The 20,558-nt window shown below is 43.5% G+C and overlaps 1 protein-coding gene across 4 annotated transcripts in view; it reads left to right on the forward strand.

The window, feature by feature from the left end:
* LOC129022062 (signal-regulatory protein beta-1-like) overlaps positions 1-18,094 on the forward strand; it is a 46,475-nt gene extending 28,381 nt beyond the window's left edge. The window contains exons 2-6 of one of the 4 annotated variants that reach the window (XM_054468186.2): positions 7,268-7,621; positions 10,371-10,688; positions 11,290-11,622; positions 16,497-16,611; positions 17,151-18,094. In XM_054468186.2, the coding sequence (XP_054324161.1) occupies positions 7,268-7,621; positions 10,371-10,688; positions 11,290-11,622; positions 16,497-16,609 (1,118 nt within the window). In that variant the 3' untranslated portion in view covers positions 16,610-16,611; positions 17,151-18,094. Of the gene's footprint in view, positions 1-7,267; positions 7,622-10,370; positions 10,689-11,289; positions 11,623-12,508; positions 12,839-16,496; positions 16,612-17,150 lie in introns of those variants that run through there. The other 3 variants (XM_054468188.2, XM_054468187.2, XM_063659511.1) reach the window with 3 other exon arrangements.
* The last annotated feature ends 2,464 nt before the right edge of the window (positions 18,095-20,558 follow it).

Here is a 20,558-nt window from a genome sequence, read left to right on the forward strand (position 1 = left end):
GTTTCTACTGTGGTCTCTCTACTTGGCTTATACAGGGCCATTTTCTCTCTGTGTCTTAAACACATGATCTTCCTCTGTGTGTGTCTGTGTCCTCACCTCCTCCTTTTATGAGAATATCAGTCATGTTGGATTAAGGCCCACCCCAATGACCTCATTTAACTAAATTGCTTCTTAAAGACCCTGTCTCCCAAACTGTAACATTCAGAGGTGCTGGGGATTAGAGCTTCAACACATGCATTTTGGGGGACACATTCAGCCCATAACAGATACTACAACCTCCCTTGGTTCTCTTAACTTTCCTATGGATAATTTCTCTCCCCTTACCCAAGACAGGCGGGAGAGTAGGGCCTTTCCTGGCACAGCTGGGAGAGTCCTGCTGACCCCAGAACCACAGGGCTGGGCACAGCAGCCTCTCAGTTCCCCACCAGGCCCTGCTGTGATGTCACCTCACAGGCCCTAGAGGGCAGGGGTCTCACTTTTCAAATTATTTTTCTTACACATACACTGTATCCAAATGACAGCAGTAAGAGTTTAACCATTGAGCTCTTCCTACCATGTAGACACAGTTATTAGCATTTTGCCTGTTTTATCACCACTAATCCTCACAACGTCCCTGTGTGTAAGCTACAACTATTATCCCCTCTTTCCAAACAAAGAACCAGGCAGAGGGAGTCACTTGTCCGTTCATTGTTGTCTACCTCAGTAAGTGGAGCAGCTGGGATTCAAGTCCAGGTCGACTGGCTCCAGAGTTCATTCTTTTAGTCATGTTATACTACTAGCAGAAATATTAGAAAATGCAGGGAAGTAAACATAGTATTAATTATTACCTACCACACTGGTTAGTGATAACCAGAGTTACAACTGTGATGTATGTACTTCTAAATTTCTAAACAACGAGTTGGATGCTTTCTATGTGCCAAATATTTTACTGAGATTTTAATGTGTGTTGTAATCTTATTTAACACACAAAACAAACTTATATACTATCACAATAGGTCACACTTTGAGATATATTTGTGAACGTGTGTATCTACATGTGTGTGTACATATACGTATATATGTGTGTATATGTATTTGCAAATGTGTGTATACATATGTGTGTGTGCATATAAGTAAGTGTACATGCACACACAGGAGATTTCATTTTTTATCATTGTTTCTCCAAGTTTCTAATGTCAATGAAATTTTTAACACAATATTTTATTTTTAGTTGACAAAACTATATATACTTATCCTGTATAGCATATTAATGAAATATGTGTACATTTCAGAATGACTAATTTGAACTAATTAACATATGCACTACCTTCTATATTTATCATTTTTGTGGTGAGACCTCTTAAAATCTGCTTTCAACAATTTTTGAGAATACAAATCGTGTTATGAACTATAGACTCCATATTATACAATAGATTTGTGAAACTAATTTCTCCTAACTAAACTGAAATTTTGTATCCTTTGACCAATATCTCCCCAGATGCGCCCCTTGCCTAGTGCCTGGCAACCACTATTCTACTATCTACTTCTATGGGTTCAACTTTTAAAATTCCACATATGAGGGACATTATGCAGTATTTGTCTCTCTGTGCCTGGCTTTTTTTACTTAGCATAATATCTTCCAGGATCATTTATGTTGTTGGAAATGACAGGATTTCCTTCTTTGGTCAGGCTGATTAGAATTCCATTGTGTATATGCCACACTTTCTTTCTCCATTTATCTACTGATGGACACCTTGGTTGATTCAATATCCTGGCTATTGTAAACAATGCTGCAATGAACATGGGAATGCAGATATCTCTGTGACATGCTAATGTCATTTCCTTTGGATATATGCGCAGTGGTGAGATTGTCAGATCATATGATAGCTCTATTTTTAATTATTTGAGAAGTCTCCATCCTGTTTTCGCTAATGGCTCTACTAAATTACATTCCCACTAACTATGTGCAAGAATGCCCTTTTCTCCACATCCTCTCCAAAACTAGTTATCATCTTTTTTGTAATAGCCATTCTAACAAGTGTGAGATGACAGCTCACCATGGTTTTAATTTGCATTTATCAGATGAATATTAGGTGAGTATTTTTTTAGGCCTGCTGGCCATTTTAATGTATTCTTTTGAGAAATGGCTTTTAAGATCTTTGGCCCATGTTTTAGTTGGATCATTTTCTTATTATTGAGTTGTTTCACTTCCTTACGTATTTTGTATATTGACTTTTCATCAAATGTATGGCTAGCAAATATCTTCTTCCATTCTGCTGGTTGTCTTTTCACTCTGTTGATTGCTTCCTTGGCTGTGTAGAAGCTTTTTAGTTTGTTGTAATTTGTCTATTTGTAATTTGCCATTTGTCTATTTTTCTTTTGTTGCCTGTGCTTTGGAACTCATATCTGAAAATTCATTGCCCACACCAATGTCATGGCACTTTTCTTCTAGTACTTTAACAGTTTCAGTTTTACATTTAAGATTTTAATACATTTTGAGTTGATTTTTGTATGTCATGTGAGATAAAGGTCTAATTCATTCCTCTAAACATGGATATCCAGGTTTCCCAGCGCCACTTTTTGAAGAGATTGACCTTCCCCATTGTGTCTTCGTGACATTTTCATCAAAAGTCAATTGAGTGTAGATGTGTGAGTTTATTTTTGGGCACTCTGGTCTGATCCATTGGTCTATGTGTCTATTTTTATGCCAGTGCCATGCTGTTTTGATTACTATGGCACTGTAGTCAATTTTGAAATCAGGCAGTGTGATGCCTCCAGTCTTTTTCCTCAAGATTGCCTTTTCTATTCACAATTTTCTATGACTAATGTGAACTCGAGGATTGTTTTGTCCATTTCTGAGGAAAATGTCATTAAAATTTTACTAATAATGAATTGAATCTTTAGATCTCTCTGGTTAGTACGTACACTTTTAACAAAAGTAATTATCTAATCCACAAGCATGAATATCTTTCCATTATTTGTCTTCTATTTTTTTTTCATCAGGGCTTTACAGTTTTTTGTGTGGAGTTCTTTCATGTCATTCATTAAATTTGTTTCTCGCTATTTTAGCTTTTTGGATAGTAATCGTACATGAGATTGTCTTACTGATTTCTTTTTCCAGTAATGTCATAATAATGACAGTAATCAATATTCATGATAAATAGGTAAATTGAATAGTAAATTAGTCAGTCATAAGTGAAAATAAAATAAGGTATGTGTATATAACTTTTATAATCTTATAGAAGTTTTCATATATTCCTATTAGTGATGTATTTTCTCACAAAAACATGTCCACATTTCTCAAATGCTGTTTTGCATCAAATGAGATAATCGTGTGTTTCTTCTCTTTCTTCTATAAATATGGTGTATTACATTGTTTGTCATTTGTATATCAAAACATTCTTGTATTCCAGAAATAAATACCACTTGCTCATTGTGTATATTCCTTCTAATATGCTGCTGAACTCAGCTAGTATTTGGTTGAGGATTATTGCATCAACAACCCAGTAATAATAATGCCAACTGTTAACAGAAAGGTGTGCAGCTCTACCTGGCAGTGATCTTAGTTTTGTGTTTTCATGGAAGTTTAGATTCCAGTGGGCTCCATTTCAGATAAGCAGAGCCTGGCTTTGGGACAATTTATGGTTAATGATTACAACAGGAGAGTATGCTCCCCAGATCTGGAAGCTGGGAGGGCCCAACAGATAACCAGAAATTCGTTGTTGTAATGGAGTATAGCAAAGGCTGAGAGGGGCATTATATTTGCATCAAAGGCCCTGGGGAAAATGTATGGCCATCGTGAGTGGTTTAGAGAGTTCAAAAGGCATGAAAGACATTGCCAAATCTCTGCTTTTAGCTTGCTCATTTGAAGACACAAAACAGGAGTGCTTGTTGATTTTAATTTATAAGTAAAATTTGTAAATGAAGAACATGTTGCCACTGGCACCCCAAAACAACCTAGAGATGCTGGATTATTTGTCATTAATATGTGTATCACTTGAATCTCCTTTGAAAAAGTTGTTATCAGTGTTATGTCATCCTGTGCCCTTGAAGAAAGGTGGATATCATTATTGATATTGGAAAAGGATCTACACTTTAGGATAGAGAGTCTTGGCAGCACTCCAAAAGGCAACACAAAGCTGTACATAGCACAGCACAAGAAAGCCAACAGGGTAAAACGCCTTCTCAAATTAAAGTAGCCAATCAAAGTAGCAAATCAGTAAGGCAAGAACAGTCAAAGAGTGTCTCCCAGGAACTTTCCACCCCAGTTTAGAATGATTCTATGCTCATTGCCATTAGTGTTGAAAATAGTATAGTAAGTCCTGCTGGTTGAGTCTTAAAGGATCACTCTAACATGGCCATGAAAAGTTCATGTAGAGAGGCATATGCAATGGAATGAATTATTCTATTCACAGGTCCAAGAGAGGTGGTAGGGCATGCCACACAGGAGGAGCGCCAGGGAGTAGGCTCAACCAAGCAGATGGGAAAGTGAGAGAAATGGGAAGCAATTGCCTTTACCGGGAGTCATGGTGGAGGACACAAAGAAAAAGCATGATGCGTTTTACTAGAGTGTTTCAGTTTCACTAGGCCACAGTAGAGAAGAACAAGAAGAGGAATTGTGGCAGGGACCAGCATTGTCCCACTGGTTACCTCATCATGTATTTAGGGTGCTCACAGCTTGTTTGTGGGATGTTGAGGCATCAGGAAAATGTGAATTTTTAAAAATGTACATATAACTGGACATCTTTATTTCTTCATACAACTTTTAGTTGCCATGTAGCATCCTTTCATTTCCACCTGAAGCACTCTCTTTAGCATTTTTTATACTTAAGGTTTAGTGGTAATGGACTCTCTTTGCTTTTGTTTATCTGAGAATATCTGAATTTCTCCCTCATGTTTGAAGAACACTTGTCTTCCCAGGTATAGAATTCATGGTTGACAGGTTTTTTCCCCTTTCAGCATTTTAAACATATCATCCCGCTGTCTTCTGGCCTCCAATGCTTCTGAAAAGAACTCAGTTGATAAATCTTATTGAGGGTCCCTTGTATATAAGAAATCACTTATCTCTTGCTGCTTTCAGAATTCTCTCTTTGGCTTTGGTTTTTCAAGAGTTGGATTGTGATATGTATTATTGTGGATCTCTGAGCTTATCCTTGAGTTAAATTTGCATTTCCTCAGCATCTTAAATTTCTAGATTTATGTATTTTATCAAGTTTGCAAACATTTTGGCCATTATGTCTTCAAATAATCTTCTGCTCCTTTCTTCCCCGTTTATTCCCCCGGGACTCTAATAATGTTATTTTGATCCATTTGATAATGTCCCACAATTCCCTTAGATTCTATTCTCTTTATTTCTTTTTTCATCCATACCTCAGTCTTATAATTTCAATTATCCCATCTTCCAGTTTGCTGATGTTTTTCTACCAGCTCACACGTGTTGGGGAATCCCCCTACTGAACTCTATTTATTGTACTTTCAACTCCTACGTTTCCATTTGATTTCTTTTCATAATTTTAATTTCTTGATATTCTCATTTTGTTAATGCATGTATAATCCTGTGGTTTTAGTTTTTTGTCTATTGTTTCCTTTATCACTTCAAACTTTTTTTTTCTTTGTTTGTTTGTTTGTTTGAGATGGCATTTTGTTCTTTTTGCCCATGCTGGAGTGCAACGGTGTGATCTCAGCTCACCACAACCTCCGCCTCCCGGGTTCAAGCAATTTTCCAGCTTCAGCCTCCCAAGTAGCTGGGATTACAGGCATGCATCACCATGCCTGACTAATTTTGTATTTCATAGAAATGAGGGTTTCTCCATGTTGGACAGGCTGGTCTTGAACTCCCAACCTCAGGTGATCCACCCGCCTCAGCCTCCCAAAGTGCTGGGATTAAAGGCATGAGCCACCGTGCCCAGCCCCACTTCAAACATTTTTAAGACAGTGGTTTTAACATCTGGGTCTAGCATCAGGGTGGACACAATATATAAGAAAGGTCCTTACAAGAAGGAGGAAGGAGATTAATTCCTAGAGAAGGACATGTGAAGATGCAAGCAAGAGGTTAGAGTGATGGGAAGATGTAACTGTAAGAAAGTAATGTGGGCAGCCTCCAGAATTTGGAAAGGCAAAAAATAGAGCCTCCAGAAGACACATAGCTTTACTGACAGCTTTTTAAAAAATGTATACATGTAAAGCTTAAAACATGATGCTTTCATGTACATGTATTTAGTGAAGTAATTGGACACACCCAGCATCTCCCATTGTTACCCTGCACATATGTGTATGTCAAGAGCACATAAAATATGCTTTTAACAAAAATACTGAATTCAACACAACATTTTTAATTGGAGGCCTCATATTGCACCTTCATTCTCTGGACTTCTTTATCAACCATCTGCAATTTGTATTTTTTGACTTACATCTCCCCATCATCTCCCCCAGTTTCACCCCTGGTCACCACTGTTTTATTCTCTACCATTGTGTATTTTTCTTTTGTCATTACTTCTTGGTTGTATCCCAGTAGCATTATTTTGGACTCCTGACCTCTGCCACTATAGTATGATAAATTTCTTTTGTTTCATGACACTATATTTTGGTAATTTGTCACATCAGCATTAGGAAATTAATGTAATCTGATTAAGCTATGGGTGAGCAATCACCAGGGGCTTAAAACAATGTATTTATATTTTAAGCTGAATGTTCAGTGTGGGTCAGGATTCTGAATGCAATGGTCATTCATGCATTCAGGCTGATGGAGCAAACACCGTCAGAGTCTTGTGGGTCTCTGGAAAAGACAGCTTAATCCATAGATGCTTTCGCAGTTGAATATACAGCCCACAAATTATACCCATCACTTCTGCTCACAACTCAATGGTCTAAAGAAGTCATATGGCCTTGCATGATCAATGCAATGGTCCAGAAAGTGCAACACTCCATGTGGCCAGAGAGCGGAGGATCATATGTTTGCCAAATCATGACACTTCCAAGGAGGGCTCAGGAGCTCCACTCAAATCCTCAATCCAAAGTGCTACCTTGAAATTGAACCTCTGTGCTTCCATGTCTTTCCATGTAATACAGTCATATGTTACAGGCTTGTTTTGAGGGTTAAATGAGGCTTGTTTTGAGGGTTAACCCTCAAAACCCTTGTTTGAGGGTTAAACAGAGCTCAACACACTGTGCTGAGCTCAAGGCCTGCTCTTGGTGTGTACCCAGTCAATGAAAGTCATTGATAAACACTTGAGGAAACACAGAGGATCAGGTAAGGATGAAAAAATGATTGCTTTGTGCTCCTTTCCAGGAGTGTTGGGTGAGGAGGAGCTGCAGGTGATTCAGCCTGAGAAGTCCGTGTCGGTCGCAGCTGGAGAGTCGGCCACTCTGCACTGCACTATGACCTCCCTGAACCCTGTGGGGCCCACCCAGTGGTTCAGAGGAGCTGGACCAGGTCGGGAATTAATCTACCATCAGAAAGAAGGCCACTTCCCCCGGGTAACAACTATTTCAGACCTCACAAAGCGAAACAACATGGACTTTTCCATCCGCATCAGTAATATCACCCCAGAAGATGCCGGCACCTACTACTGTGTGAAGTTCCGGAAAGGGAGCCCTGACATGGAGTTTAAGTCTGGAGCAGGCACTGACCTGTCTGTGCGTGGTGAGTACAGCATGGGTCTCCTTCATCCCCTGATGTGTGACAATAAGTCAATAATTACATTATCCATTCTTAGAGCAACAATCAGGTGTGGTGGTAGCTGCTCATTTTCATGAACTGATGTCACCCCTTCTCCAGATCACATGAGTTGAAGTTTGGAAATGTCATGGCAGTCGCTCGAGGCTCCACAGCTTGTAAATGATGGGAAAGATGGCATCGCCAGCCTGTGGCTCTACAGCTCTTGTCTTTCCAAAGCTGACCCAGCCCTTTGGTTTCACAGATGAGGGAACTGACAGATTGAGTGACTTGTCCAGGCACAGGGCTGGACCTTGCCTTCTGCCTCCAGAGAAGACTTCCCCTCAGGGTGGCCAAATCTTTTCTTTATGCAGCAGGCACTCACTGAAACCCCACTGTGCACCAGGCTCTGCCCTGGATGCTGTGCAAACAGCAGTGAATGAAACAACCCAAAGCTCTTCCCCACCAAGCTTACATTCTCTTCCCTTCTAATGAGGAGAAATCCATCCAGGGCATGGAGAGGGTAAATTGTGTTTTTCTTTATTTAATCTTCAGAAACATCACATGGGGAAGATTCTTGGGAGGCACAGATTCACTGTTGAATCTGATGGCCTTGTGGAAGGAGATGCCAATAAGTTTGGCATTTGCTGTGGGTCCATTTGGGAAACGCTTGTGTGATTCAGGGACTGAGTCACACACCATGGGCTCCGAGCAGAGCTGCATCATCTCAGAATGTCCCTCACCTCAGGAAAGAGGTCTCACATGTGGGTGACTTAGGGGTTTCCCATATAAGGCAGCAACAATGCTTATCTGGGCTTCCTACCAGAGGCCTAAGAGCTTCGTCCTAACTCCTGAATTCTGGAATGTCAGCACAGGAAGGACCTTCAGACCATCCAGCCCAACCCCCTTTACAGATGGGAGACTGAAGCCAAGACATGACAGGGGCCTTGTCCATGGTCACAGGGCCAGTTAGTGACAGAATTGGACCCAGAGTCCATATCTGGATCGAGACAGTCTCCTTCCTTCCCCAGTATTAGACGCTGTCTCCATAGGAGAGCTGGGTGCATCATAGGTGCTCAGTAAAAGCTCCTCAAACAGAACCACATGTCAGGTAGCCAGCATTTCTCTTTTCATCAGTTTCCCAAAGGTTCAAAATGCACCTCACATTCAGACACTAAAGTCCGTTGCTGATTGGAAAACTTCTCCCAAATGTACACCCTATCGTTCCATATGGAGATTCCATATCAGCACATAAAGGCTTGCTCCATTGTTTAAAGCTGCAGAATACTCCAATTAATGGAAATATCAAATTTTATTTTACAGTCTTCTGTCAATGGACATGTAATTTATTCCCAACTTTGAGCTACTAGAGCAATCCTTCAGTGGATGACCTTGTACATGTGTCACCCTCTTCAGATGGGAAATTCCAACTGGAAGTGACTTTCCTAGGTCAGAAGATATGTGTGTTTTCATATTTGAGAAAATTGCCTAATTTCCCTCCTAGATGATGTAGCAATCAGGGCTCCCCACAACCCTTGAACATAGGTGGGGAAGGTAGCTTTATCCTGATTGTGCAGGTATCACACTCAAAGACACAGAAGTTTCCAGGTGGTGCCTCCCCAGCCCAGGCAATCACAGTCAGTAAGTGGCTCACATGTGACTCAGATTGGCTAAGTCATAGTAGGGTGCTCACCCCTCTTAGCCATGCTGTCAGCCTAAATGATTCTCTTGATGAGACAGGAGGGAGGCAGGGAGGAGGCCAGAGACCAGCAGTTGTTCCAGAGTCTCCTTAAAACCAGTGCTATGAGGGAGGAGCCGTTTGTTGCCTCCTTTAAAGATGAGGACACTGAGGCTCAGAGAGGAGACCTGAGTGGTGAGCAGGTTGGGGAGCCAAGGTTTCATCCCCACCAGGCAGAGTTACAACCCCTGTCCCTGCAGCACTCGCTCAGCTTTACTTTTTAAAGTGTAGAGTAATGCTCCAACCTTCTCTTTCCAAATACTTGCATTATTCAGTTATACAGCAAAAAGTATCAAAAACAAAACAGACTGAAATATTTGTGAAAATAATAAAAATATGGGATAATTCATAAATACCTAAAGAGAGACCTCTGTGTATCTGTAAAGTCTGGGTTAAAGATAGACCTGTGTTTATTTTTGGGAAGCATCTTCTGTGTTTGATCCAGAGCAAAACTGCTTCCATTGCCCCATTTAATCCTGGCGACATCCCAGGAAGTAGAAATGCCATCCTCCTATTTTGCAGATGAGGAGCTGGGTGTGTCAGCCCACCCTGGTCCTGGGCTGAGCAGCCTGGTTGCAGCTCTCACGGTGGTGCCATTTTGCCATTGATCCCTGTATTGGCTTCTATACACAGCCTCTCAGAGGTTAGTGAGCTCTCCGGGAGAAGCCAGCTAGGACCAGTTAATAACATGGAGGGAGACCAATCAGTAATTTTGTTCCTATGCCCAGGTTGGTGGAAGTCACCCTGTGTGGAGAGGACTTTGAACTCAGGCCTGGACTTCCCTCTGGGCCCTGCCCCTACTCACTGTCTGACTATGAGCTGGTTCTCACCTCTCAGAGCTGTTGTGGCCTGATCTGTAAAATGAGAATAAGGACACTGCCTTCACAACATTAGAAATATTAAAAATAATGTCCATGAAGGTTCTTAACGTGTTACACGCTTATCATTAGTGATGGTCATCTCAGTCATGTCTCCTGATTATCGATGCTCCTTTTGTAGCCAAACCCTCTGCCCCCGTGGTATCGGGCCCTGCGGCAAGGGCCACACCTGAGCACACAGTGAGCTTCACCTGTGAGTCCCGCGGCTTCTCACCCAGAGACATCACCCTGAAATGGTTCAAAAATGGGAATCAGCTCTCAGACTTCCAGACCAACGTGGACCCCATAGGAGAGAGCGTGTCCTACAGCATCCACAGCACGGCCAAGGTGGTGCTGACCCGCGAGGATGTTCACTCTCAAGTCATCTGCGAGGTGGCCCACATCACCTTGCAGGGGGACCCTCTTCGTGGGACTGCCAACTTGTCTGAGACCATCCGAGGTAGAAGACCCTCACCCAGCCCAAGTCCACACCTGGTCACCAAGCCCAGCCCCCACCACCCTCCACTCATCCAGCTCTACTCTTGCTCCAGGACTTGAAATGCCTGGAACCTAAATTCCTAACTGCCCACCTCCCATGCCCCTAGATGTGCCAGCCACTTACTAACATTTTAATGGCAGTGGCTAGGTGACCACACCACCTACCAGATGCCAAGGACTGTGCTAGCCGTTTCTTTTATTTCACTGATAGCAAACACAATTAATGAGTACCTACTATGAGCTAAGCCTCTATGTGCTTGGTGATTTTCTTTATTTTGCTACAGTTACAACATTCCAACTGCATGCCAGGGGTGGTGCTTATAGATTTCCCTCATTCTTAGTCTAGTAGGAGCTACCAGTCCTTGAGCACCTACTGTGTGGTGGGCGTTGTGCTTAGTAATTTCATTCATATGCAAAGAGCACCCTCAATGTCTGAGCACCTGATGCCTGCCTAGCACTGTCCTGGTGATGCCCTCACCGTGGTGGTGGGAGCTACGTTATGGAGCCCTCCCTGTGATCTGTCTGTGCCACAAGGTCAGAGCTTCTGCCCTGTGCTGTTTCAGTTCCACCCACCTTGGAGGTTACTCAACAGCCCATGAGGGCAGAGAACCAGGTGAATGTCACCTGCCAGGTGAGGAAGTTCTACCCTCAGAGACTACAGCTGACCTGGTTGGAGAACGGAAACGTGTGCCAGACAGAAACGGCCTCAACCCTTACAGAGAACAAGGATGGCACCTACAACTGGATGAGCTGGCTCCTGGTGAATGTATCTGCCCACAGGGATGATGTGAAGCTCACCTGCCAGGTGGAGCATGACGGGCAGCCAGCGGTCAGCAAAAACTATGACCTGAAGATCTCAGCCCACCTGAAGGAGCAGGGCTCAAATACTGCTCTTGGTAAGATTACTTCAAATTTTTAAATTTTATCTTTTTCTTTCATGTTAAAATTAATATTTGTGTTTGTCATAAAATAAGCTAGAAGTCTATAAATATAAAGTAGAATTTTAAAGTCAGCATCATTCTCCCAAATCTCACCCTCCAAGAGTCATCACTATTAAGAGTTCGAGGTACAACCTGACAGATTTTTTGACATAAATGTGTACTGAATGAGGAAGAAAGGAGGCAAGGGGATCATGTGTTTGTCACGTTCTGCATCTTGCTTTTTATCCCTGACAGTTGTTACATTCCCGTTTCTCGTCAGCCACCCTGTCTCCTTCCTACTCCTTCTGACCTCTGCCTTGTCTGTTCCTTCCTAAACTTTTCCATTCGTATCTGTGACCTGCCCCCAGCAGACTCCGGCATCTGCTGTATGAATTTCAGAAAGACATGTGGAGTTTAAGCCTGGACCAGGCCCCCAGGTGACCATGAGTGGTCAAAGCAAGGGCCTTCTTTGGGTCCTGATGGTGATATTTGACCAATAACAATCACAACGGATCTCTGCAGATTTATTATGTGCAAATTTCTGTTCATCTATGATCTCCTTTCCTGCTTCAACCATCCAGTGAGTCTGGAGTTTTACAGAAGGGGAAACCAGGACTTGGGAAGCAATGGGGGATATTGTTGAAGACAATTAGATCAAGGCATTAGACCAGATGACTGGTCCAAACTAATTAAGGTAAGTCTGAGGTCCTGAGGACAGGGTCACTACCAGCCTGTAATGCAAATTTATGCTAACTTGAGAAACGTCTCTTTCTGCTGGGCATCGTCCCAAGGATGTGAATTTGGCCAGTGTTCCCCCGTCTATGACCAAAATATATCTTATTTCTCTCTCATATAATACCAGGAGGGGTGTCTATTCCAGAAGACGTTTAGAAGGCCCAGCGCCACATACTCTATGGCATTGGCTTTATCTACTGGGTCAATGCTGGGTCGCTGATTTGTCTGCTGGAAGAGTGAAGACAGGAAGTGGAGGACAACAATGTCCCCTATAATCAGAGATGTACGGAAAGTGCATAGTCACGTCCACTGCTCACCCAGTTATGCGTGCCCACGCAGTTGCAAGAGGAGTCCACAATTGGGTGATCTGATAATTGAGGACATTTTTTACAAAAACAATATCATTATAAACTTCATAAAATTTAAAATTTTACACCATTAAATTTCATAAAATTGTTAAAATAATTATCTCACATCACCTAAAATGGAAAATACGTTCAAATTTCCTCAAATTTCTTTTGTAACCATTTTTCTGTGCATCAGATTTGGTATTAATTTATCTGTAAATGTTTGGTAATATTTTTCTATGAAATATCTGTACCTCAAGAATATTTTGGGGTACTTTAAAATTATGAATTCACTTTCCTCAATAGTTTAGGGCTATTCGCATTATTCATTTCATATTGGGTGAGATCTGGCAACTTGTGCTTTTCAAAGAGTTTTTGGTCCATTTTATTTATGTCATCATATTTCTGTGTGTAGAGTTGTTCATAATATCCCTTATGATCCTTTTGATGTCTGCAGGGTCTGTAGTGATAACCCTCGCTTCATCCTGATATTTAAAATGTGCCATTTCTTTTTTCTTCATCATCAGCCTTGCTATAACTTTTTCCCATTTTATTGATCCTTTCAAAGGATCACCTGCTTCAGTTGGTTTTTGTATTGCTTTTATATTTTAATTTCATTAATTTTCTGCTCTCTTCTCTTTTTTATTAATTCCTATCTCTGGCTTGTTTCAGGTTTATTTTGCTCTACTTGTAGTTTCTTGAAGTAGGGATTTATATTATTGAGTAGAGACTTTTTTCTTTTCTGTGTCATTTTTTTTGTCATGTTCTATGGCTGGGAGCTCATACTGTGGGGGTGGTTCCCAGGTGCCTGGCCTCACGGCTGTTCCTCAGTCCTCAGATCCCTAGCCAGTCTGCCTTCCTTTTTCACCTTGGAAGTTCTCCTATGCCTGCTCCTCATATTTCCAGAGTTCTTAGTCGTACTTCTCAAGGAGGAGCCGGAAGAGATGAATCTACACCATCTATCTGAAGCTAAATTTGCTTTTTAGACTTCCATCCACTCACTAGAGCTCTGACCAGGGCTGCCATTTTTGGGTGCTTTCAGTGTGCTGGATGTAGCATCCTTGCTCATGTGCTATGGTGGGAAATGCATTTTAGGTTGTCTAGGCTGGTACACAACATGCAAGATGCTTTATGTGACATACTGCACCAGCAGCGTGGCAGCCTAGTGAGATTGTGCACTAGGGTGTGGTGAAGGTTCTCTTTTGACCCACAGTCATTTTGAAGCTTGGCATTTTTTGTTCAAGTAATACTCAGAGTCAGGTTTGTGCAAAATTTACTTTTCCTTTTTTGTTTTTTCTTTTGGTTTGGGGAGGTTAGTTATAGAGATAATTAGTTATGCTGCTGCAACTGTCCCCAGAAACTCAGAAGACGGCTGATGATCTGTAAGTTCTTTGACCCAAACATTCCCTCCCACATCTCAGGGTCCCACAACTTCCCCATCAGGGCCCTAGCCCAGCATAGCAGCCCATTGAAGCTGAGATTCATCCACCTCCGTGGTTCTGCTACTCTTATAATGATCTGGAATCCAATCTTCTATTCTTTCTGCCCTCTGGCTCCAGGAGATAACAATCTATACTGCTGCCAAGAAGTCCTCTGGTTTTCACACTGAGCCTTAATTCATGATAAGTTACTCTTAGCTTCTCATTGTCTTTCCCCAAAGAATTGATGCCCAGCAACAGCCATCAAACACCTTAGTCCTCATAACTACCACTTCCCAATCAGGTTTCAAATGCCTGATGCCAAGGAATTTCCTTCCCACTTCACTGCCAGTGAAAGTTATATTAATTGCACCATAGCTGCAAGCCAGGGCCTGCCCAGCTCCACTCACTACCAGCCCTGGGGTCCTCATTGCCAGCTGATCTTGATGAGTGGTCCGTTTCTAAACTTGCATTTTAGAGTCTGCTTTTCAGACCATTTCCACTGTCAATTTTGCTAGGAGGCCAACTGGAGGTGGATACAGGATTTCAGGAAGCATGCTAGAGTGCTGTCAGGGTCAATATGCCTGAGGGAGTGAGGCAGAAGTGTAAGAGAGGGATGTGCTGAGCCACAGTGCAGGCAGGACAAAGACCCAGCTGATTCTGCAGAGAAGCCAAGGGCTGAGAGTCCCTTAGAGTTTTGTTAATTGAGTAGAGAGGCGTGGCCTTCCTATTTGCAATTCAACCAATCTTTCTGTGGGCTGCTCCCTAGAAGGAGGAGTGAACTTGGAGAGTGCAGCTCTCCTCAGGGGAGACATAGTCCCAGAGAGCCACCCAGCTGAGAACTGCCGGCCTCCAACATTCCAGCCACATATGCTGAGATCTCCATTCCTTCCTTAAGGACCCATCAGCACCATTTTATTTCCCAGAAAATGTATGTGAAAACAGAAGTAAACATATCTTCATTTGTTTGCTTTTAACAGCAAAAAATGCTCATTGTAAAAATGCAAAGAATCCAAATGTGTGCTTCCCCAGATCTGACTGTCTGTCCAACAGAGAGATTTCAGATGGCACCTGCTCTGGGGTTGAGGTGAACTTGATGTCTGAGTCCCTCCCAAGCATGAGAGTCATGCCAGGGTGTTTTCTATCCAGCACAGTACATTAGGCCCAGACCCTCAAGGGCCTCCCCAGCTCTCGAGAACATGGGGTCAACCCTCACCGCTGGGGCTAAACAGGGCAGCCTGCAACTCTCTCACTGTGAAGCCATCGTCATATAACCAAAAAGCATGTTAGTTGCTTGCTGCATGTAGAATCCAATCAAGGAGCGTGAGGTCTGATACAAAAAAAAGTGAATTTATTCCAAAGCTAGGTTGGGGAAGGGACACAATGTGTCCTGCTTTCAAATGTGCCGCTTCCCCTTTGGAGAAGAAAGCAGACACTTTTATAAGGTAATGGGGATGGGAACAAGGGCAGAGGTCCCTCTACTAGCCTGGTGACTTAGCTACCCTACAGTTGAGTTGGCGCCATCCTGAACAGAAGTAAGTTGTAAACGTGGCCAAGGGGGCATGCTTTCCATATGCCCTCCTGGTGGATGAAAGTCTGGAGGCTACCCCTGGAGGTGACGTTTCCGTGGTGGGTATGCTTTGGTGTGCCAGCTCTCCAGGAGAGCTCTGTCTTGGAGCATACAGAAGAACTTGCCCTGCAGGGAATGTCTGGTGAGGGGGAGGTGAAAGGTTATATTTGCATTTCTGAAGGGCTAAGTAGGAAACTGGGAGCAGGGGGAAAGGGGAAAGAAAACAAAGAAAATAAACTATCTTTTAGTAAACTGGGGGTACTCAGTTATACCCATGACACCTACTTTCCCTTTCATAATTCTTCCTATGACCCTGGGAAATTGGACTTGTCTTGTTCAAAAGGACACAGTCTCAGGAATCATCCTAAGGGACATAATGATGGGCTTCCCTAAGTTTGGATGCGAGTAACCTTGTGACCCTCCCTAAATTCTCTGAGCCTCAATTTCCCCATCAGAATGGAATAATAATCCCTGCCCTACAGGCTTGTGAGGATCAAGTGAGGGACTCAGGTGCCACACATATGAATGCATGAGTACACATTCTCTCCACTTCGTCCCTCCGGGAGGACAGCCTGGCAGCCTGGGACAGGGTAAGGGAATGAGGAACCTCTTTCCCTGGCTTCTGCCTTGGGTTGGAGCTAGGGTAGCTAGGGTAAGATGCAGTTTCAAAAGCTTTGGAGCATTGATGGTCCTAGGTAGCCTCAGATGGGGTAAGTGGGGGCCTCTGGGATGGCCTCCTGGGTAGCCCCTTCCTAACTTCTCCTGTCTCCTGATTTCCAGGCCCAGCACTGGCTCCTACTGCTCCACTTCTCGTAGCTTTCCTCCTGGGCCCCAAGGTGCTGCTGGTGGTTGGTGTCTCTGTTATCTATGTCTACTGGAAGCAGAAGGCCTGACTGTAAGTGTGGGGGATGGAAGCCTGACCAAGGGCTGCCCCAAAAGGCCAGGGCCAGGAGGAGGGCCCAGCCCACATATCATGCAGCATCAGGGTCAGTGGAGTTTAGAGAAGGTGACAGTGCTCCCTCAGCATCCTCAGGACTCTCAGGGTCTCTAAGAGTCAGGACTCTAAGAGTCTCCCAACCCCAGGAAGTGTGTGAGTGCTTGAGGAGGTGAGCTATAGCCAGGGTGTTTAAAGGTTTTTACAGCACCCGAGGGGTCGCATGAGGAGATGAGAAGAGGAGCATGAATCAGGGGCTACTGAGTGGGTGGTCCCTTGCAGGCCATCTCTATATTATTTGATGCTGAACTCCATGGGCCCAAAAGAATCCTCACTGTCAAGTCATGTTGAGAAACCGCAGATGGGCAGCTCTTAGGGCTGTACCCATTCTGATTCTCTGTGTGCCTGAGTGGAAGCAATGAGGGGAGAGGCATCAAGACTCAGGAGGAGGGCTGAGCCAGCAGAGTCCTATCTCAGGGCTGCCTCTCCACTTGCAACAGGCATCCCAGAAGAAGACCAGCACCAGGAATATAACAGCCTCCCAGAAAATGTTTCTTAAATGATGAGCAGATGATTAAATATGGACATGTTACCCACAGCTCCTTCCCTCCTCCCCTGCCACATGGGACCCCTAGTCTCTGCTGCCTACTTCCTTCCTTGAATGGCTCTGACTAAGAGAAGGGGCTGGTGAGAAGCTTCCCCAGACTGAGCTCCAAACGCCTCCCCTCCCAGGACATCTTCCTGCCCGCAGGCTCCTGTTGCTCCTTTGCAGAGTCCTTGATTCTCCAGAGCAGTCTTCATTCATGGTCCTGAGCAGAGGCCATGGGATGGGGCTCTGGGGAGTGACTCATGACACCTCCCTAGAATGTGGGAAACACGCCAAATCTAAACACATCAGGACACCTCTCCTCCATTGTCTCGGACTCTCTGTAAGCCACAAACTGCAGTACAGATTCTCAAGAGTTATTCTGCCTTCTGGATTCCTGCCTACCCAATTACCCAGGCTTGTTGAGATTCTGTATTGCCTCCTGAATACAAATTAACACTCATCCTGGTTTTAAGGAGAAAAAATGATTCTCCTTCCTCTTTGTTTAAACATATGATATAGTTTGGATATTTTTCCCCTACAAATCTCAATGTGAAATTTCATCCCCTATGTTGGAGGTGGGGTCAGGTGGCAGGTGTTTGGGTCATGGGGATGGATTCATCATGAATGACTTGATGTTATCTTGGTCTATTAGTACTCACAAGATCTGATTGTTTAAAAGTGCCTAGCAGCTCCCTCTTCTCTCTTTCTCTTCCTCTCTCCCCGTGTTATGCCAACTCCACTTCACTGTCCACTGTGAGCAGAAGCACTCTGAGGCCCTCAGCAGCAGATGCAAGTACCGTGCTTCCTGTACAGTCTGCAGAACCAAAAGCCAAATAAACCTCTCTTTATAAATTACCCAGCCTCATGTATTCTTTTATAGCAACACGCATGGACTATGACAGTGTCCTACTCCTCACACCTAGAAAGAAACCATCTCTCCCTCCTCTCTCTGTGATGGAAACACTAGTTTTTCTATCGTCCTGCAACCTTCCCAACTCTGTTGCTCATGGTAAAAATACTGTGACAGCCCTAAAGCTGTGAAGTCCTTCTTGATTTCTTCTTTGTTTATATCTCATATTCAGTTCTGCTTCAAAATGCTTATGTCCCCTGGTAAGATGGTAAATGTTCAAAAGAAAAAACAAGGCTGAATTTTAGTGTTTGCCAATTTCTGTGGGGTGAATATCCCCAACATGGCCCATTTCAAGCTTCTAACACTTTAACAGCTAGAATACACAATTCCTGAAAATTTAACAGTTGGCTCTCCTGAGCCAGTCCAAGCCTGCTCCGGCACACAAAGGAGTTGTACTCATAGCCTGCACACCTCTCACCTCCACCACTCATCCATGGTCCCAGCCAGCATCATCTCCTCCTGGACCGCTTATAGAGCCTCTGATGGATTGCATTTTTACAGCCTCGGTTATTTTTTGGAAAAGTCAAATCCTGTCATTCCTTGGCTTCTTCCCCGCAACAGGTGCGTGGCTCACTCTTCTGTCCTTCAGTTTATTAAAGGCAACTTCTGTAAACCTCCGTATGTAAAATATCCATTTTCCTCTCCACCCTAGCATTCCAATGTCTCTTAACTTGATTAGCTTTTCTCCTTAGCACTGTATTATATTACTACATATATTAGACTAAATACAGGGCAGTCCTCACTTTGCATGGCAGTGCAAGATTACAAAAACGACTGTGAAAACACTGAAACCCTGGAAAGCAACTCTACATCCAAAGGGGAATATAATGACTACTCTGTGATCCTCATAATTTTTGTCAAAATATTAGAAAATATAACACTGTCAGTTGCAAATGTGGACAGAAGGGAAAAATATTTACTTTATGGTAATTCAAAGGATTAGAAACATTGAGAATTAAATTATTATTTCTTTGTAAAACATAGCAAGGATAGTTGGAACAGTGCTTGTCTTCTTGTATATTTCTGATATGGAACAAGCATAAGATGATGAAAACACTCTGGTATAATTTGAAATGGTCCCCTTTCCCCTTCCTCTTCAGGAAGCACTACTGAATATTTCTCTCATACCCACTATGAGGACCAATCAAGCTGCTGCAGGTAAGATTCACAAAAGTGTGGGAGCTCCCATGACTGGGTCCTCCTGAGTTTTTAGCTCAGACTGGCCCTCACTGAACTTACAGCAATTCACCATTCATGGTGCTGGTTTTCTGACCCCAGCACTCTTTCCCATGGAGGTTTCTAATTCAAGAAGTTGTAATTCTCCATATCACCCTGCTGTCTCTCTAATTTTGCCCTGTGACCTCATTTCTCCGACAGATCTAAGAGCAGTTGTTGTTTTTTGATTTGCTCAGCTTGTTACTTGGTGTTGGTTTGAGAGACTTTTTGTAGGGGTCACCCAGGAGATTTGGTTCCATCCCCAAAGGCTTCTGTAGCCACAAGCCCTCAAATGTGCCACACCTGGAATTACGGTCTCTGAAGCTGCAAGCTCAATCCTTGGCTACAGAACCCTATAGGTCTGAACTCTCAAATTAGGAAGGGTCATGGGACCCCTGGCATGAGGTAAGAGTCTCTGGGACATAGAGCAGGCTCTATGTCAGTCAACTTCTCTCCAGTACTGTCCAAGGCTCCCAGGTCTGGGAACCCCAAGCACAGACGTCAGCAACTTCCCAGCAGTGGCAACTGTGTCCACTTCCTCTTTCACAATGGAAGATGGCCCCAGTCTCATGGCCCCTTCCTCCCACAGCAACTTCCCTCCTGGGACATCATGGCAAGGTGGAGCTTCTCCTCCCCTGCAGAGCATAGAGTCTGAGGTCTCTTCATGAGAGTCATTCAGACAGATATCCCCAGCCCTGTGTCCCAGCTTAGCTGGACAGGCCCTGCCACCTCCTCTGCTCGTAGGACTCACAGTTGTGTGCAGCCTGCTCTATACAGGTGTATTTCTATGTGATGTCTCCTCTCCCTCTCAGTCCATCTCTCCTGTTCCTCTAGATTTCCACTTGAGAGCATTTTCTTGTCTCCTATCCCAGCACGAGGCAAGATTTGGAGCACTTTTTCTATGAGCATCTGTGTAGACCCTAATTAGGATGCACCTTGCCCTAGTCATAGTGATTCTCCCCAGAGGCCATGGCTGCACCATGACCTTGGTGCTGAGCACATGATCTCAGCACCCATGATTTAGGGCTAAGCACATGACCTCAGCTCATCACCATGGTACCTCCACCTCCCCCAGACATTGGCCGAGGTTGTCACATAACATCATAAATCCTTGAGGGCAGAGGATCTGTTTTTTAAAATTGTTGCTATTACTAAAATTCTACCTAACAACAATAATGTTTAGCTAATATGTAT

This window comes from Pongo pygmaeus, chromosome 21, assembly GCF_028885625.2.
Source record: "Pongo pygmaeus isolate AG05252 chromosome 21, NHGRI_mPonPyg2-v2.0_pri, whole genome shotgun sequence".
Lineage (NCBI taxonomy): Eukaryota > Metazoa > Chordata > Mammalia > Primates > Hominidae > Pongo > Pongo pygmaeus.